The 20,018-nt window shown below is 33.3% G+C and overlaps 1 protein-coding gene across 1 annotated transcript in view; it reads right to left on the bottom strand.

The window, feature by feature from the left end:
- ZNF148 (zinc finger protein 148) overlaps positions 1-20,018 on the bottom strand; it is a 148,838-nt gene that overhangs the window by 37,675 nt on the left and 91,145 nt on the right. The window contains exons 6-7 of the mRNA XM_044670030.1: positions 12,256-12,379; positions 11,491-11,574 (exon numbers count right to left, since the gene is read on the bottom strand). Coding sequence (XP_044525965.1) covers positions 11,491-11,574; positions 12,256-12,379 — 208 coding nt within the window. The remainder of the gene's footprint in view (positions 1-11,490; positions 11,575-12,255; positions 12,380-20,018) is intronic.

Here is a 20,018-nt window from a genome sequence, read left to right as displayed (position 1 = left end):
ATTCCAGGCACAGGTGACAGTCACTTGGAGGGAAGGAGGGAGGAAGGAAGTTTAGGAGGAAGGAAGGAATTTGGAAGACAGTTCAGAAGGAAGTTTGAAAGTTTGGAAAGGCCACCAGTTTACTAAATAGGAAGGTGACATGGTTGAACATGCAACAGAACCTAAGTTGAGAATCTAGGATAATGAGAAAATGGTGGTGTCCTCAACTATAAGAGAGAATTTGGAAGTGGAAAGGGCTTAGGGAAAAAGTTAATGAGTTCAAATTTGTATATGCTGAGTTTCGGGTGTCTTCTGAACATATAATTCAAGTTCTGAATTCAAGAATTCAAATTCTGAAAGGCAGTTGTGAGATATAAAATGAGGTCAGCAAAAGAGCTAAGGATTACCAAATGAAATAGGATTGAGGGAGAAGACGGCTCAGGACAGAGCCCTATGAGATAACCACAATTAGTGAATGTGTCCTGGATAAGGATTCAGCAAAGAAGGAAAAGGAGTCATCTGAAAGGTAGGAGAAACAGGAGAGATTGGTGTTTGAGAAAAAAAAAACCTACAGAAGAAAGTGTCAGGAAGAGAGTGATCAACAATGTCAAAAGCTGCAGAGAGACTCAGAAGAATGACAACTGATAAATATCTTTGACCAGAAATCCAACTACCAAGTATATGCCCTAAGAATGTACAATATAGAAAGGTTCCATATATCCAATATATTTTTAATGGCAATTTCTTCTATTCAGTAGGAATTGAAAACAAAGTGGATGTCCATTAAACTGGAGGACATGGAATGGCATATTACTGTGCCATGAAAAATAACTTAGAAAATCACTGAAAGACTTATATGAACAGATGTAAAGTGAAGTAAACAGAAAGAAGAAAACAATATACAGAATGACCATAATGTAAATAGAATAAGCAAATTTTAAAACCTTGAATAATCACCTACAAGGATTATGAGAATGTACTTTTCTTCCTTCTTTGCATAAAGTAGGGACTATGGGTGTGGAGAATTTGATATGTTGAAGGAACTAAGTTGATAGGCTGGTTTATTTGGCAGAATTACCTTTTTTTCCTTTCCATTTCTATTCTTTGTTAAAAAGGGATCCTATTCTAGATCCTGGGGAGAGGAAAGAAATGAAAGTGACATAAAAACAAAAGATAAAACGAGGACGAGAGGTTGACAAAAAGAAAGATCTATAAATGATTTTATAATCAATGATTTTCCCTGACAAAGACAGTAGAACCACTACACTTAAAATTCTAACAGTTCCAGATCTGCTTAGAAAGGAAGAAGAAATGTTAAGATACTAAAGATAGGTGAAATAGTAGGATTAGACTAAGTGCATAAAAGGGATTTGAAAAGGAGTAATTGTGAGAATGCTAAGGGATCAATTTTCAATGAGGGTAAGATATCAAAGGCATGAACAATTCTTACTGAATTGGGAAGGTGACCTTATTACAGGGGAGTCAGGGTGCAGTTGCCAAGAGAAATTATTATAACTACAGACCTATAATATGGCTTTTTCAGAGTCTTACTCTGACTCTATGGCACTGACTCTAGATTCTTGAAGGCTAAGCCAGAAGAATATAAGTGTTGGCAGACTCTATGATGCTGGAAAACCTTCAGTTGCAGTTTCAGTGACAGATTTGCTTTCCAAGGACCATCCCAGCTAATCAAAAGCCACTCATCACCAGTAGGCTGGCTGCTTAGTTATGAATTCTTTGGCCATGGCAACCCAAGAAACAGACAAACAAAATACAATACTATTCTTCTGCAATAATAATGGCATAAAAGCAAAAAAGGAAGGAGACGGTATTAAGAATTACAGCCCTAAATTGTAACTTGGCTATTAGTTCTGTGAATAAGAGGATCCTCATCCATTGATCTTGGACATACAACTAGAGGAGTTTAATCATAACAAAGCTTGACTATTCTTGTTACAAAAAGAAAGAAATAAACTGAAGAAAGGAAAGGCAGACTTGAAATACCCAGGAGCTATTAGCAATCTCACAATGTCAATAACAAAGTGAGAATAAAGACCTGTACACATTTATAGGATCCTCTGTGCCAAAATTATAGAAAGATATGGACAAAGGGAAGTCATGGCCAAGCAACATACTGAATGAGATTAGAGGAAATATTCAAATTGATGAGATCACATATCCACTTAAGTATATGATTAATATATATATATTATTCAGTATATATATATATGTGTATATATATATATATATATATTTATGCTGAAAATATTCTTGACAAAGAATTAGAAAGGATCAGGTAGGCTTTTGCAAGTAATAGTCTATAGTCAACCACAATTTTATTACCACATAACTGACTAAAAAATCACAGAATGCAAGATCTTACTGTGCTTATTGTGAGGTGAAATCAAAAACTTTATCAGAGCAAAACACTACCTTAAAGTTCTCCAAAAATGTATTGAATACATACATCAACATTATACATGATTCCTTGAAAGATGTATAAAAGGTAATCTTGTAGTATCCCTCTCATTGGTACTACCGGATGAGACTTGAAAAAACAGAGGCATGTCCCCTAAAGGTATATCATGATGATGGAAGAAACCTAACACAAGAGTCCAATTCAAAGAGGATATGCCTAGAGATCCTTCAAATTTTTGTTTTTACAAAGTACTAGTTTCAAGACCCAGAACCCTGTTAATGCCTCATGTATTAGATTCATAAGCAGTCAAAGAAGTTTGGTCTAATTTTCCAATCAGGAAAAGCCATGGGGATGAAGTATGCCTACTGTCTAAACTATGACATGTAGTTGGATGAACAAGGCAAAGAGTTTTTCTATCAGTGTATATAACAAAAAAAAATAGCAAATAAACAATGGGTTGGGCACAGAATTGAAGTGGAAGAAAGAGGAAAAATGGATTGCTGGTTTAATGATTCTATATGTTTCAACAGAAGCCCATACTTAAAATACTAATATCCTTCCAGTGTTTCTGTACAGTTACAAGACATAGAACAGTAGGTTCTGAAGATTCAGAAAGAGAAAATTACAATGAAAAGGTAAATGGCAGTTTTTGAGCATATTATTGTTGTTGTTCAGACATTTCAGTCATGTCCCACTCTCTGCGACCCTTTGGGATTTTCTTGGCAAAGACATTAGAATAGTTTGCCATTTCCTTCTATAGTTCATTTGATAGATGAGGAGTCTGAGGCTAACAGGGTTAAGTTCAACTTGCCCAGAGCTCAGGTCTTCCTGACTCCAGGTCCAGTGCTCTATCTGCTGCAGCAACCAGCTATTCCACACTATATGAGTAAACTATAGTATTTTACAAAAAAAGCAATTACAAATAATATGTATACTTTGTACAATACAATGTACAATATATGATATATATACACAAAGAAGTATAGAAGATGACATTTTTAAAAGTAGGAATAAAAAAGATGATGGACCAGTCATGTGGCAATAATGACATATCCATAGAATATCAAGAGAAATCAAGGAAGACTGTAAATATATAAAGTGAACATTATGGAAAAATGATGGGAGGACATAAATAAAAGTTCTGCAAGACAAATAGGTATTGCCAGGTTATGATATATATCCTTGGAGAAAAGACCTCACATAAATGAAGACATATTCCATTTAAGTATTTTGAGTAAAATGAAAAAAGTAGTAATCAGAAGATTTGAGTTTGTATCCCAGCACTAACACTTATCATGTAACCTTAAGAAGTCACTTAACTTCTTGGTACCTCAGTTTATTTATAAAACAAGGATACTAAAACTGTTTAAAACCTACTTCACAGCTTCAGTTTGTGAGGATCATGTATGCCAATGTATACAAAAACATTTTACAATCAAAAAGCACCAAATTAATATCAATCATCATCAGTTATTAGTATATTCTAAATAGAACACTAGGCAGATTTTTAAACAATCCTGTCCTTTTCTTCTTCATTTAGGTAAATGACAAGTTAAATGACAAGTCACTTAAACTCTGAACCTCAGTTTCTTCACTTACAAAATGGAGATAATGCTTTCAGCTCCTTCTTTACAGGTTTGTTGTGAGATGTGTATTTAATGAACTATATAAATGTAAGAAGTTATGTAAACATAAGTGAAAATTTTCAAAAATATCAGAGGTTAATTATAATAACAAATCAACCTTGGTTTCAATGAAAGCTTTTTAGACATACCCACAGAGACAACTTGGTCTAGTGGAAAGAATACTGTTTCTGGAAATCACAGAATAATAGATTTGCATCTTCCCTCTAATGCTCATTATCTATGTGAGTAAGTTTACTCTCTAGACATCAATTTTCTCAACTGTAAACTGAAAGATAGTATCTTATCGATCTATATTATGCACTAAGATCCTATAACTCTCTCTCTCTCTCTCAATAGAAAGATGGGGGTTCAGACGTTGGTATCCTGTCACATGAAGACATTATTTCAGTTAGTTTCGTTTAACCAAGGGGTGAAGAGGGAAGAATATGTCAGGAAGTATCTACTGTATAAAACCAGTAAAAGGGAATTCTTAATCCCTTTCTTCTAATTTAACTGGGGACCATAGAGATGTATAAAGATATACCAGCCCATAGTGAAAGGAAGAAGAAACCAGAGAGACAGGAAGTGAGGTAAGAAGGGGTTATAAAAGGCCAGCAAGGACTGAGAGGGGGTTTTTGACCTTTTTTTGGTTGGGAGATGGTTGGTAGTTGGTTGTGGGGGGTAGATTGCTGGTGGTGTGAGTTGGTGATAAGTTGGTGGTAGGGAGATAGATATATATTGATTCTGCCTGGTGAGATGAGCTGAAGGGTGATCAGCTGCACTTTCTCTAACGGCAGTCATAGGCAGTTATAGAGTAGCTAGTTGGATATTAGGCAATTTCTTTCTCTACCTCTTTCTTATATTTCTCTCCTTACTATATTCATTTTACTATCTCTATTTTAATAAAACTAAATTGTTAATTGTTAAAAGCTTTCTTTTCTCTAGTTTAGAGGGATAATGTTAATTTACAACTCTACTATATTCTCATGAAAACTTAAGCTATTAAAAGCTGCTCTCTTATTGTCAAAACTCCTAATTTAACCCTTATAAATCCAAAGCCTCAATAAAACTTTTAAAAAATAATAAAATGTGTAATATCACAGAATTTACTATTAATTTTATATACCCACAAAAAAAGAATTACAAATGTATAACACAGAAATTAAAATAAATGCCAAATTGATCTTTTTCTTTATCCTGTAGTTTAATTAGAAAAAATTTAAGTGGCATAGGTTTTCTACATGTTCAGTGCTTAACTATTAACTATTTATCAACAAGCTTTTAAAAGAAATAGTTTGTTGAGTGAATGCTCCATACAGCGAATGTAATCACAATTTCCAAGGTAAATCCAAGGTAATTTTCCTTTAGCACAAATTATTAAGACTTATATCAATGCTATCTGTCTTCAACATCACCAGCAGCTTAGAATTCTGATGACAATCTTTAGTGCATAACAAATACTCAGTTCCTCGAGACTTCTAAATTTAAATTAGAGCTAAAAAAGTCTTATATTGTCTTTTTCTATAAAATTCTTTGTTGGAAGGGGAAGAGGTAACCAACAGCTGGCACTTTAAAAATTGAGAGGGAAAACTGAAATTTCTGTACTTGAAGGAAAGCCAAAGTATAGATCCAAGTCACTAGTCAACTCCTTTTTTTGTAAATTATTATTCAACTGTTTTTTTTTTTTGAGTTGTGAATAAAATTCACGCTATAATGAGAACTAGGAAAAACCTAGAAGAGACATTTCCCAGTGCCCCTAACTAAAATTTTTGATAAGTATGAGCCAGAAGCCTGGGGGGTAAAAAAAAAGCAGAGTTTCTACTATTGAACATTCCCAACTACAAGTCATATGAACTTTTATACTTTTCAATGGGGAAGGAAAGGGAAGATCATTTTATAAACCTTCCCTTGATTATCAATACACTGGAATGAAAACTCATTATGTTATAAAAATGCAACAAATAACAAAAACAGAAAATTATAGCTTGTTAGAAAGCTATTTTATTTATTTATTTGTTTGTTTGTTTTGAGGCCTTACCTTCTATCTTATAATCAATATTGTGTATTGATTCTAAGGCAGAAGAGTGGTAATGGCTAGGCAATAGGGGTTAAGTGACTTGCCCAGAGTCACACAGCTAAGAAGTGTCTGAGGCCAAATTTGAACTCAGGACCTGCCATCTCTAGGCCTGGCTCTCAATCCACTGAGCCATCCAGTTGCCCCCTAGAAAGCTATTTTATTTTATTTTACTTTATTTTATTTTATTGAGCATTGAGCTTTAGTTTATTTAGGGTCCACCAGGACGCTTGTCAATTTTATTCTTGATTAACAAAATTAATAATGACACTGAAGGAAAAAAAAGATGCTCCTAAATACTATTGCTCTAGCTAGAAAAAAAATGAAAATAATTTTAATACATTTTTTAAAAGCCATTTTAAAAATACAGGCAGATTAGAGAAATGCAAATCAAAACAACCCTAAGATTGGCCAATATGACAGTAAAGGAAAATAATGAATGTTGGAAGGGATATGGCAAAATTGGGACACTAATGCATTGTTGGTGGAGTTGTAAATTGATCTAACCATTCTGGAAGGCAATTTGGAATTATACCCAAAGGGCTTTAAAAGACTGTTTGCCCTTTGATCCAGCTATACTACTACTGAGTTTGTACCCCAAAGAGATGAAAAAAAACTTTGTACAAAAATATTTATAGCTGTGCTTTTTGTAATGGCAAAAAATTGGAAAATGGGGCAGGGAGTGGGGGTATCCCTTGACTGAGGAATGGCTAAACAAATTGTGGTATATGACAGTGATAGAATACTATTGTGCTCTAAGGAATGATGAACTGCTTGATTTCTATAAGAACTGGAAAGACCTCCATGAACTGATGTGGAGTGAAATGAGCAGAACCAGGAGAACACTGCAGACAGTAGCTGAAACATTGTGAGACGATCAAATGTAATAGACTCTGCTACTAATAGCAATGCAGTTATCAAGAACAATCCCATGGAACTTATGAAAAAGAATGCTATTCACATCAAAAGAAAGAACTATGGAAGTAGAAATGCAGAAGAAAAACATGATTTATCACTCAGTTATATGGGTATATGATTTGAAGTTGTGGTTTTTAAAAGATTACTCTATTGGAAACAGGTTTTGAGTAACAAGATATGTATAAACCAGTGGAATTGCTTGTCAGCTCCAGAAGAATGTAACCATGGAAAAATAGTCTAAAAATGTTTAAAAACAGTAACTAAAGCATCAAGGCCAAATTCTCTTAAAAAAAAAAAGTATATATATATTTATACACACACGTGCGCGCACGCGCACACACACAGACACACAGACACACACACACGCACGCGCGCGTAGACAGGTCCCAAGGATAACTACTTGATCATCTATTATCTGCTGGTTAAATAAGCTTAGAAAAATTGAAAAAGAATAAAGGAAAATTATTTTTACCTCAATGAAAGTAGACTAATTTGACTTCCAATAGCAAAGATCCTGGAAGCTTTTTATACATAATAAAATGACATGATGAATAAGACAGCAAATTAAGCCTTTAGAAGGCTCAAAATAAACGTCATCTTATTTATTTGCATGGCATTTTGAAAATGCCTGCAAAAGGGAAGGCCCATAGTTAAACACCTGATCATAAAGTAAATGTTTACTAGGTAAGGTCAATATTTAACTTCAGGATGCACCTGAGCAGTAAAGCTACAGTTGTATCTAAGCAAAAATTATTTAGTAGGCAAAGTCTGCCTTCAATAATTCAAGGCTCCTTAACTGTCCTAAAATAACAAAAACTCTCATGCTTTCTTCTACTTCTCAAAAGACTATCCTCAGAAAAAGCAATGAAATTCCAAAACAAATTTTTCTGATAAAAACTTCACAAAAGGTTTTCTGGCTAGCTACATTTTAGTAGAAAATGCTTTAAACCAATGGAATGTAATTCACTTAGGGAATTTCAGACTTTGACCAATGGATAAGAGATATTTCTTCGGGCCATGGGATCTTATACGCCTGAAATATGGGGGTTAGATAACCTTTTGAGTACTTTGAATTCTTATGGCAAATCATACAGTACCGAATTGGTACCTATTTTGCTTGCCTATTAAGCCAGTCCTAGAGTAGGATAAAAAGGTACCTATTTCTAGGCTGTGCTACAAAAGCTTCCTATCTGAAACCTTAATCTAATTTGGATACCAAATTAAACAAACCAAGTTTTGGCCCGAAGACCACACCAAAGTCTTTACAAATGTTTTCTAATCCCTTTGAATTAACTATATGTATCCAATGATCTTGAAATGTTTTTTGTTGTTGTTTAAACACTGAATGATGGGGGGCATGGGAAAAGAGGTATAATAAAGGGAAAGAAGTTCATATCAAGACAGGGGGAAATAGTGCACTTTTGTGGCTAAAGTAAAGGTAAGGCTACATCATTAAAAAAAATGTTTACTGAAAACCTCCGAAATGTATTTTTCTTTCCACAGACTCCATTTATATTTGGTGTTTTCAAAGAGCAGCCAATTAACTTTAAAGACAACTAACAAGAAATTTTTTGGTGCCAATTCTATTATCAAAGAAATTTCAATCAATGTATATATAATACTATAGGCAGTATAATTGCAATCAAAAGAAATATTCAAGTACAGAGACAAAGTACTGGATCTGACTGGTACAAAACAAACACAAAGATCATATATCAACATAACAGGATTCTACCTATAAACCTATCAACAGGCCTTCAATCATAAACTCCTTGAACACAAATCAAGGCTTTATTTTTTATGTTATTTATATATAAATGAAGTGGGTCAAAGTAATAAACTACATCCCCAGTAATAACAGTTTCTTTCATTGGGAGCCAGGCCTAGAGACGGGAGGTCCTAGGTTCAAATCCAGCCTCAGACACTTCCCGGCTATGTGGCCCTGGGCAAGTCACTTGACCCCCCCATTGCCCACCTTTACCACTCCTTCCTTCTATGAGCCAATACACAGAAGTTAAGGGTTTTAAAAAAAATAACAGTTTCTTCCTGTAAGAAAAAAAAATGCATGCAAAAGTAAAAGCATTTTTCTGAAAGCCATCTTATTAAAGGACCATGGTAAAACAAATCATGATAGTACCCTTGTATACCTCTCATCTTCTTCTTTGTCCACATTTATTATAACCCAGATTTTCAGATTCCTCAAATTATAAGAAAATTTCTTTCTTATTCACTTCACTTGCTTCCTCTTTCCTGTTCCATGTTATTAAGTCTCAGAGAAATAAAATCCGCAAATTGAGATTGGCATGCTTCTGCTGAGAACATGCAAATTCTCCCAGAGAGTATTGGTCATAGATCATCACTTGTGATCTTCCAACAAGTAAAATATCTGTCTATATTTCACATACAATTAATCTAAAAATTAAGTGTTTAGGAAACTAGACTATTTTGAAGATCCCCAACACAGAACAAATATTTATCTCCAATTCAGAAAGTTTTGAATCTACCCATGGTAAGAATAGGGGAGAGGGGAAAAGAAGAAAAATTAAATGGAGATAAAAGGCATTTCCAAAACTCAGTAGGAATTTAAGTATTTTGTTTTCCACTAGGTAAAATGGTTCTTTTTTTTTTATCCATTAGTAGTTTTAATGAAGAGTTTGTGGTCAAAAGTATTATAAAAAACAAGGACAAATTAATTTCAGCTCTTTACAGAACTATACTCATAAAATTCAGAATTTTAAACAAAGTGCCATGCAAAACAATCTTATTAAATAAAGTGATGGAGTTAAAACAATCTCTGTCTGTGGAGCTCAAGTCCAAGCAAAGCAGCTACATTCACATTCACATCTCTTTGTTTCAAGGGCTAAGAAAACTGAAATAAAATGGAAAAAAAAAAAAAGAAAAGAAAAGATGCTTTTTTTGTGACTATCCTCTTCAACTGGCCCTGCTGACAGTACAATTTGAGAGGCCTAATAAATAATAGAATATTTGTACATGTTTTTGTTTGCTCAGCACGTACGCACACATACGCACACATATACACACATGCACACAGAAAACACAGAAATGTATGGCTCCACTCCTCAACTAATTTTCCAATATTTACACATATATTACTAACAAGATTGATTTAAATGCTACAACCAAACAAGAGTATAGTCATTCATCTCTGTTTTCCTATTTTCTTTTAATAATGATCATGGCCAAGAGTTGGCATCAAATTCCAAAAGATCTCTGTTTCTTACCATGCTTATGAAGGTATCAAAGTCATGCAATAAAATGGAGAGCAATTTATGAAACTTGGTTTATAAATAAAAACATAAATGCAAATATACAGAAATTAAAACTTTTTAAATGTTTATTTTTAAAATTTGAGTGTTCCTTGAAAACATGAAAACCTCAAAAATTAAAATCCAAATGTATAAATCAAATAAATTAGGAGGTGGTCATTCATATTTAAAAGGATTTACGATAGAATTTCTTTAAACCAGTGTTTCTTAAACCCGAATATGTGAACTTTTTAAAAAGATAATATTTTGGTAACATAATTGTCTTCTTCTGTAATACTGCATATTTTATTCACTTAAAAATATTATTATGAGAAGGGATCCACAGGCTTTACCAGACTGCCAAAGAAGTCCATGACACAAAAAAGGTTAAGAAACCCTGTGTTAAACAATGACCTTCCCTAGGCTTCCCAAATGTTTGTTTATAGATGATTAACTAATTGGCTAAGAAGCATAAAGCTCCATAGTTAGGAGCCATTGCCCAATGATGATCAAAATGAAAGAAGAATTAAATTCATAATAAGAGATTCACATCCGATTTTACTGGATTTTTCTACTAATAAATCAAAATACAGTCTCAGGGTAGAGTAAAACACTGAGGCTTTGACCCTTTGAATTCCCATCAAATTAACTGGAGGAAGCCAGACAAAGAACAAGAGCAGCAGAGTGAGGAGGTCTGGAGTTTTATTTAAATTCTGCCCTTCACAAACTAGCAGTGTGACCTTGGACAAATCACTTAACCTCTCTGGACATTGAGTTCTAATCTGTAAAATGAAGTTAGATGAAATGACCTTGAGAATCCCTTCTACCTCTAGTTTTTGGGTTTCTAATTATCATGAATGAAAATCTTACATACTTCAAATGTTTTGAGGAGTTCAATGAAAAAGCCTTAATGACATTTTTTAAAAGGACCTAATTTTATGATATGTTCTTTGGTATTATACCTATGTATTGTTTAATATGGAATCTTGCTTCAAAATAATTATTGGACTATGATATATATGCAGTTATAAGTAAAAAATGTACTTATTTAAGGAAAAAATAGGGCAAAATTACAATTCATCTTTTTTACTTAACAATGATTCAAATTATAAAACAACAGATTATATTATATTAGTGTTAATTCTTGTTAAAGCTTTCCCTAATTTAGTATAGCAATTTTTAAATGCCTCTAATGAGGGTGCCACTCACCAGTATGAATCTTCTCATGTCTCTGTAGAAGGTACTTCTGTATGAAACGCATGTCACATTGACTACACTGAAATGGTTTTTCACCTTAAAATAATTTCACATCCATAAATTAGTTACTGAAAATAACAATTTATAGGAAGAGTGTACTTTAGAGGCCTAAACTTGAGTAAATTACAGCTCATTCTCTCACAAATCCTGGACATCTTTCATTAAGCATATAGGATTTCATTTCCTCAAGTTTTTCCTTAGAACTCACATGCATACCAAAATGGAAATGTGATTTAAAAAAAAAATGGATCTAATTTCCTCAAAGGAGAAAAGGGGGCTAGCATAACACTGAATTTAGATTTGGGAGAGAATAAGCATTTTTATTCACTTATTTAAGCAAAAAGACACTGGACTAAGTAAGTATCAAGAAAACATGTTGTAAATTGGGGATTAATTATAGCAACTGAACTATAAATTTCTCATTCATTTCTCATAAAGTGGAAAAATGTACAAAACATTATTTCTGTCATTTTATATATCTATACCAAATAGTTTTTCCCCCCGCCTCCTTCTCCGCCCTTCCATTCCCAACTGATACTAGTATGTTTATATACTTTTGACACTTTGGTAAATAGAATATTTAAGTTTAGATATCAAGTTAATGAGTTCTTAGAAATTACATTTAAGAGAGACTACAATTCTGATTTCTAAGAACACATTTTTATCAATGCTGATGAAAAAAATAATCACCATGAGCCCATTTTAAGACAGAAATACCTGTATGAATGAAGACATGTCTCTGTAAATGATAGTTCGTTCTAAAGGCAGCATTGCAGTGCTCACAAACATGAGATTTAGGGGTTTTCAAACCAAGTGATCCATCCTCATTTATTGTAAGGATCTATTTAAAAAAAAAAAAAAAAGAAAAACTTCTTAAAATTTACATAAACGTTAATCTAAAAAAATGCCATTTTACCTATTTCAGTACAAAACAATAGAATATGAAAGAAAACATCTTTCCTCAACTACCTTGACAGAATTATTAGACATATTTTCAAGCTTAAAGATGGACTAAAATTCAGCGGGGGGGGGGGGGGGGTTTGTAAAAATCTCACTAGACCAATAAATGAAGACAGGTTGACTAGCTAACTCAGGCTCACATGCCTTTTGGGTGATGCAGTTCTGCGTGCTCTTAGCCATTATAATGGCATTACTGTGTTTTTAATTTCAAATTCTCATGCTCACACAAACCAAGAATCTTGTCTCTTGTATAAATACTATCACTTAAATACGAAGTTATAACTTCTCTAAAACAATATAGAATCTAACATTCCTACATATCAGCAATACTGACAAATATAAGCTCTTTTACTCAGCTGGATTATCTACACTACTTTATTTCCCACCTGAAAATTAAAAAGAAGTAATAAGTTATACAACCTTAAGTTTGAGTAGAAATCTGAAAAATTTCTCTCAGATGTCTAAAGATTTGCTTCGATTAAAAGCTCCTGTTTTGTATGATTCTTAATCCAATTCATACATTCAACCTATATTATTTTTAACATTATATATAGCAACTTGTTATGTTTTGTAAAGGATTTAAAATAAGATCATGATCCCTCTAATAATTTTATAACCTTAGTAAGAATGTGTAACACAGATATGAAAAGTAAAATACTTATTGTTTTTATTAAATACAGCATATGTACCAAATAAATGGCACACACAATACTCATTTAGATGTTTAGAAGCAATGATCACGTTGAGATACAATGGTCAAAAAAGGTTTCATGGGGGAAAAGAGGTCTTAAATTGGACTTTAAGGAATAGAAAAGTTGTAGGAGGCAGATACAGCAAGATTGAGCATTATTTATAGATGGGGAAACATTGAGAGCAAAAGTAGGATTGTACATAGCATGTTTCAGGCAAAGTGAATAAAAGTAAAAAATAATGACTGAAATAGAGGATTTGGTTGAGAAGGAGTGGAAAATGTCACTAGAAAGGAGAATGGGCCCAGTTACGGAGAGTTTTGAATACCAGGCTAAAGAATTGAGACTTAGCCCAAGATAAAGAGAAGCAACTGAAGGATTTTGAGCCAAAGAGTGACATGAAAGTAGCTTTTAAAAGATTAATCTAGCAGCAGTGTGTAGCATCATTAAGAAGCTGAATGAGATTAAGTGCACTGAAGCCTCCTCTTATCTCTGAGTTTTCTTTTCAGGTCACTCTGAGGCTCGATCTGAAATGAACTCTGGTACAGGACTCCTAGGGCTACCTCAAGTTTTCTCATTTGTTGCTACCAAAATTCCTAAGATATTTCAGACAATAGGAAGAAAGGATACAGAGACAATCAACATGGTATCTCCAAGTATCTTAAGACTCAGGCTAGTCTGGACCTCAGGGAAGTATTGCTTTAGGAGCAAGTTCCCAGGAGGAACAATAATTTAATGCCTCTAAGCAGTTATAAAATGTCTGTACAACTATATTTGAAAAAGTAGAAGAGAATGAAATATAGAAAGCAAGAAGCTAAAAACAATTAAAAAAACTAGACAGGAGGATGCATGAGAAGATACTAAGGTCAGAAAAAGTCACGAAAATGAATGGATATGAAGAAGAGGTGGTTTCTTCAGAAAAAAATGCAATGACTAGAAGGGAAGGATAAGAAAATTTTAAATTTTTTAAATTTCTCTTATCTTAAGGTATATGGAAGGTTTTTTAATGGAACTGATTTGATGCAAATAATCATAAAAATTAAACAGGTCAGTTGGGCTCCAAGCAAACTGCTAAATTAATTCACAATACTTAAAAAACTAATCACCAAGTCATGGAGGGAAGTGTTTAGCAGAAGAATGGTGGTGGGTACCATATAATTTCCTGAAAAGAATCAGTAAGTATGTTGTTTTCTCTCTATCCAGTCAGCTTAAAAAATTTTTAACCACTCCAAAGTCACACAGTAAAATGCAGTATTACTCTATTATGTACATAGTAATATGCAATTTAACAGTATATAAAAATGAATACCAAAGCAAGATGACAAATCTATTTTTAAAATGCTGGTCTACGGCAGCTGGGTAGCTCAGTGGATTGAGAATCAGGCCTAGAGATGGGAGGTCCTAGGTTCAAATCCAGCCTCAGACACTTCCCAGCTGTGTGACCCTGGGCAAGTCACTTGACCCCCATTGCCCACCCTTACCACTCTTCCACCAAGGAGCCAATACACAGAAGTTAAGGGTTTTAAAAAAAATGCTGGTCTAACCTATTTCAGCAAAAAGGAAATAGATATAATATTAATAAACTAAAATATCCACTGAAAATCCCAACTAAAATTAAGTAGCGCACCAGTAACTTTTTTAGATAACGCTGATCACAAATCTAAGTGCCAAAAAAAAAGAAAAAGAAAAAAAGAAAAAAAAAAGAAAAAAGGTAGCTTGGTAGATTCTGTGGCATAGCAACGGCAAAGAAAACCTAACTCTTTGAAGGAAATAAAGCCTGTGAAATAGATGCTGTAGTCTTGCCTGCAAAGGCTCTTTTATGAAGAGTCAAAGGGTTCTAAGTCATTGTTTTCTTGCATTGGTGGCAACACTTTTACTACAGATCCAAATTTGATTATAAAATGATTGAAGTATTATCTTTGCCATGAGAATATTGTAAAAGTAAGAAACTAGTACACTTATAAACCTGACAACATATAGAAAGGATTTCTTAGTTGTTTTCTATTTAATATTTTAAATTTTAATTCAATCTTTCTTCCTATTCAGCAATAAATGTGGATAAATGGATAAATAACTCTACAAAGTAATATTCTACAAGAAAAATGAAGATAGTCTAAAATGGTGAAAGAAGAATATAGTCTAAAATTCACAAGATGAGTTATTTGCATTTTACAATTCTCCTTATTTCCCCTAGATTCTGTAATCCTTTCTCAGAACTATACTGTAGTACTTATGGCTTTCTAACTCATAATATGACCCACCAATATCCAAATCAAGTACCGTTCTCTCTTTACTGTCCATAATGAACTCCAAAGCACTGGATATATTTGGGAGGTGCTGAGTACCGTCATTAAAGTACCTTGGTGGAGCAAGCAAAGTGTCAATGTAGGCTTCAATTCCTTCCTGTTGAAAGTGCTGGCAAACCAAAGACAGGAAATTAATTTGGCAGAGGTAACCAGCTTTTTATAGTAGTAAGGCTTTGAGATCTACTAATACATTTTGATCCCCTGCTTGAAAACTTGTGCCTTAAAACTTTACTACTGCCTTCTTGTCAGCTTCTCTTAACATATACATATACATATATGTGTGTGTATTTATACATATATGTATATGTTTCTCTCTCCAGCATTTTAAATTTTAAAAATTTACTTTATGTATAGTAAGATATATTGGAGAGTTCAGTTTATATGTCATGCAAAATTACACAAATACCCATGCAAATTAAACAGGGAACTTGGGCCCCAGGTGAAGTGAAAAACTGACCAATAATGCTCCAAGGCCAAATCATCAGTCATGGAGAGATGCACTGAGAAAAAGAATGGCAGTGGGTTTCATATAATTCTACCAACATGTACATACACAATCTGTAACAGTATACTACAACATTATTCAAAGATTTCAGATTTTAGGCAAGAAGATAGTAATAATTTTCCTAAGTGTTTAGATCAATTCTGGATCCTGTCACTAGGCAAATAATGGTGCCTGTTATGAAGGGCTATTAGCCAAGTTTCCCTTAGCCTGGAAAACTGAGAAAGATGTTATGAATAATAATTTCATTACACCTGGTACATCTCATTATACCTGGCACTTAATATTTAATAATCATTTTAAAATTATTTAATCAAAACAAGAGTTAAATTCAAATGATTGTTGACAGATATTTAAAATAAAGCTAAGATCATACTGGCAAAGGAAAAACTTTTAGAAAACTACTATGTTAGGGCAGCTGGGTAGCACAATGGATAGAGCTCCAGGTCTGGAGTCAGAAGGATCTGGGTTCAAATCTGACCTCAGACACTTCCTAACTGAATGACTCTGGGTTAAGTCACTTAACTCCCATTGTCTAGCCCATACCACTCTTCTGCCTTGGAACCAATACACAGTATTGATTCCAAGAGGGAAGGTAAGGGTTTAAAAGAAATTTTTTTTGAAAATTGTGTTATCTTTAGCTAATCTGCTATTAATTAGCATAACCACAGGGAGACAGTATCAAAGATATTTCCAGCTCAAACCCTTCGTCACTTTTCATTTGTCTACTGTATTTTTTTTCAAATTAAGGCACCCTGTCCTACCTTATTCAAAGATCCTTATTTTTGACTGCTTAACTATTAATATCTTCTGACTGAAATCTAACTTTCTTCAAAATGGTTCAGTTTTTCTCTTGGATCCAACTGCTTATCTCTTACAAAGGAATGCAAACCTTTCCCAACACCTTCTCACTCCCTCTAAACAAACTATATTCTAATGAATGATTTTTAAACAGCATATATAATTTGCAATACTAAGTGAACTCCTCTAAAAACTAGTCTATGCAAATTATGTGGTAAGCCTAAAACTGAAATGTTACATATGTAACAACAAAATAAAGTACCATTTCTATGAGAAATTTTATCTCAAGCTTTGGAGGAGCTACTAAATGTCCAATTTTGTTACTTCTTTACATTTAAAAACAATGACAAACTTAACAATACTTAACTATAGGCAGATTATTCCAAAGATGACTAGAGAAAACATCTTCATAATGACTTCACATCTTTAACCAGTTAATAATACTTGCCCATGCATATATAGATTTTCCTTCTCCCTCAACCCCCCTCCCTTAAATGCTTCAGATTATTTAATTGATGATCAAATTTCCTTAAAGATTCCATCACAGCAACATTCTTCTTATCCAGTGGGCTTTAAGCAATCTCATAGTTATGGAATATTCAAAAATGAAAAGGCTTGTCATACTCCAATCCAAAATAAAATAAGTTTAAAGGTTTTTGAGCCCAATTTGGTCAGAGACTGGTAGGGTAATAACTGGAGAAGGAAGAATTGGATCTGCTAACTGTGAGAACAAGTTTCATGAGGTAGGAGACAGAAGAAGCAACAACACCTTCATAGCCTTAGAAGGAATAAATAGGGCAGGTAAGAAAATACCTACTAAAATGACACAACACTCCACTCTGTAAAATATTTAGCTAAAAGGAGACCTAAGCCTTGAAATAATTCAGTAGCCACCAAAACTGGAAAGAATAAAACTACAAACTATAATACATCAATATATAGGAATTCAGTCAAAGAACATGCTCAAAGTTTGGCGACATTACTAAATTACTAAAGAGTAACTGCTATTCCACAACAATGACTCAGCTAAATTGTATTCTGCATGCCCTGTTTATTAAACTAGGAGAGTATTTAATTAATACATTTCAGAAAGATTTAGAAAAGATTTCCACCAAAACTAATTTAAACTTCCAAGAGTTAATTTCATTATAAGAATTTTACTTAGCCAGATAATCTCAACTCTTCACAATGCTAGAATTCAATTCAACAAACCTATGTTATACTATGCCCCTGAAAAATAAGCACTGGTATATTTTTATTCAACACTTTAGTTCTTCATATAATTTCCTCTACTTATCCTCCTCCAAAATTACAAAGATTCGTCTGACAAATCTTTAATGATAAACTGTTGATATCAGGAAATTCTAAGACAATAACAAATCAGGATTTCAGAATGGCCAGTAGGAAAGTATTTTCTGAAAGTCTTTGTACCTGTAATATGTTGCTCCCCCTAAAGTTCACTGTGACCTACAACCACTCCACTGTATATTAAAACTACCTTAAGTACTATACTAGATATTTTTAATTCTTACTTCTGATAGAGATATGCTAGAATACATAACAGTGACCACAATGTTCAATAGTCTCATATTAGAAGTGAAAATTGGAGAAATTTGTAAATTGTTTTGAAATTATAGAGCAAGATAATAATTACTATTATTTATATATTATTTATGTATAAGGAAACTTATATTTTATAAATTTAACTCAATATTCATTAAATTCTTTTGAATAGGCAACCCTACCCTAATTTACAGATTTTTGACTCAAGTAAAATGGATTACTTAATACCATGCTGCAAGTTAGCAGAACTGAGAACTGAAATCAAACCATCTGCCAAAAGTAAAGTTGCTATATTAATACCACCCAGTCCATAATTCACTTATCCAGCAACCATAACTCTGGATCACAGTGCAAAAGCAGGAAAGAATCATAAAATTGCCTGTGAGAAGCCAAAAGAGAACTCATAAAATTCACAAATTTTACCAAGAAGGGAGGCCTTCAAACAATTATCTACATACCTTTATGTTTAATTCTAACAAGCTTGATTACAAGTTTTCCTAGGCACAACAGATTAAAAGCAATAATTTAAAAAAAAAAAAAAAAAAAAAAAAGGCAGAGGTGATAGGGATAGGCACAATAACAATCACCAAAAAGGTAACTCAGCCTGATATTTGGGAGGGAGAACAATATAAAACTGTTAAGAAATCAAAAAGCATGAAAATTTATACCTATTTAGCACAGGGCAAATTCAATTGATATTCCTGTGCATATAATATATAATGTATATAACATATCATCAAGAAATGATTAAATTATATTTGGTAAATATTCTGTTTAAGAATGCATTTTTGAAAATTGTCTACCAAAAATTGTTAAAATACAATTCTAGCATTTAAAAAGGTTTAGTTCCAGTTTATCTGAAAAAGTGAAATATCACGTCATAACTTGATCCACATAATAATAATTCCATACTTTTATCGTGCTTGACAATTTGTAAAACAATATCCTCATGACTGGAATGAAGTTAGTACAAGAATGAATGTCTCCACTGCTCAGATAAGGAAGCTGAGGCCTAAAAGGGTAAGTGACTCAAGGTCAAACTCAAAAATACAATGATATGGGTCAGTTCTCTTAAACCTAAGTCTGCTGACTTCCTAGATTGGCCTCAAATAAAAAACTATTGCGAATGTTACCAGATGGATGCAATGAGGGGCATATGTGAAAAAGCTATTCCAAACCTATAATTAACAAGCTTTGGAAACCAAAATGGTGGAGTTTAAGAATTTAAAAATGACATTAAGAAATACTGAGTGAACAAAAAGTGCCATTGATTGAAATAATGAAGTCAAAAGGAATAGATTTAAAGGGAAAAGAATCTCATAGTATTTTACAATTTTTCAAAGTGTTTCTACATATGCTGGTTACATTCTTATTCTAAAAATATAGCCATTCCTAAAAATACTTTTGAAATTACTTTAATTGTAACCCAAAGTAATTGATCTCAACAAATTACAGTCACATTTATGATTATAAGAGTATTGTTCTGGGGGCAGCTGGGTAGCTCAGTGGATTGAGAGTCAGGCCTGGAGACGGGAGGTCCTAGGTTCAAATGTGACCTCAAACACTTCCCAGCTGTGTGACCCTGGGCAAGTCACTTGACCCCCATTGCCTACCTTTACCACTCTTCTGCCTTGGAGCCAATACACAGTATTGACTCCA

The sequence above is a fragment of the Gracilinanus agilis genome, chromosome 3 (assembly GCF_016433145.1).
Source record: "Gracilinanus agilis isolate LMUSP501 chromosome 3, AgileGrace, whole genome shotgun sequence".
Classification (NCBI taxonomy): Eukaryota; Metazoa; Chordata; class Mammalia; order Didelphimorphia; family Didelphidae; genus Gracilinanus; species Gracilinanus agilis.
Note: the sequence above shows the minus strand (reverse complement) of the source record. Positions and strands in the feature narration are given on the sequence as shown.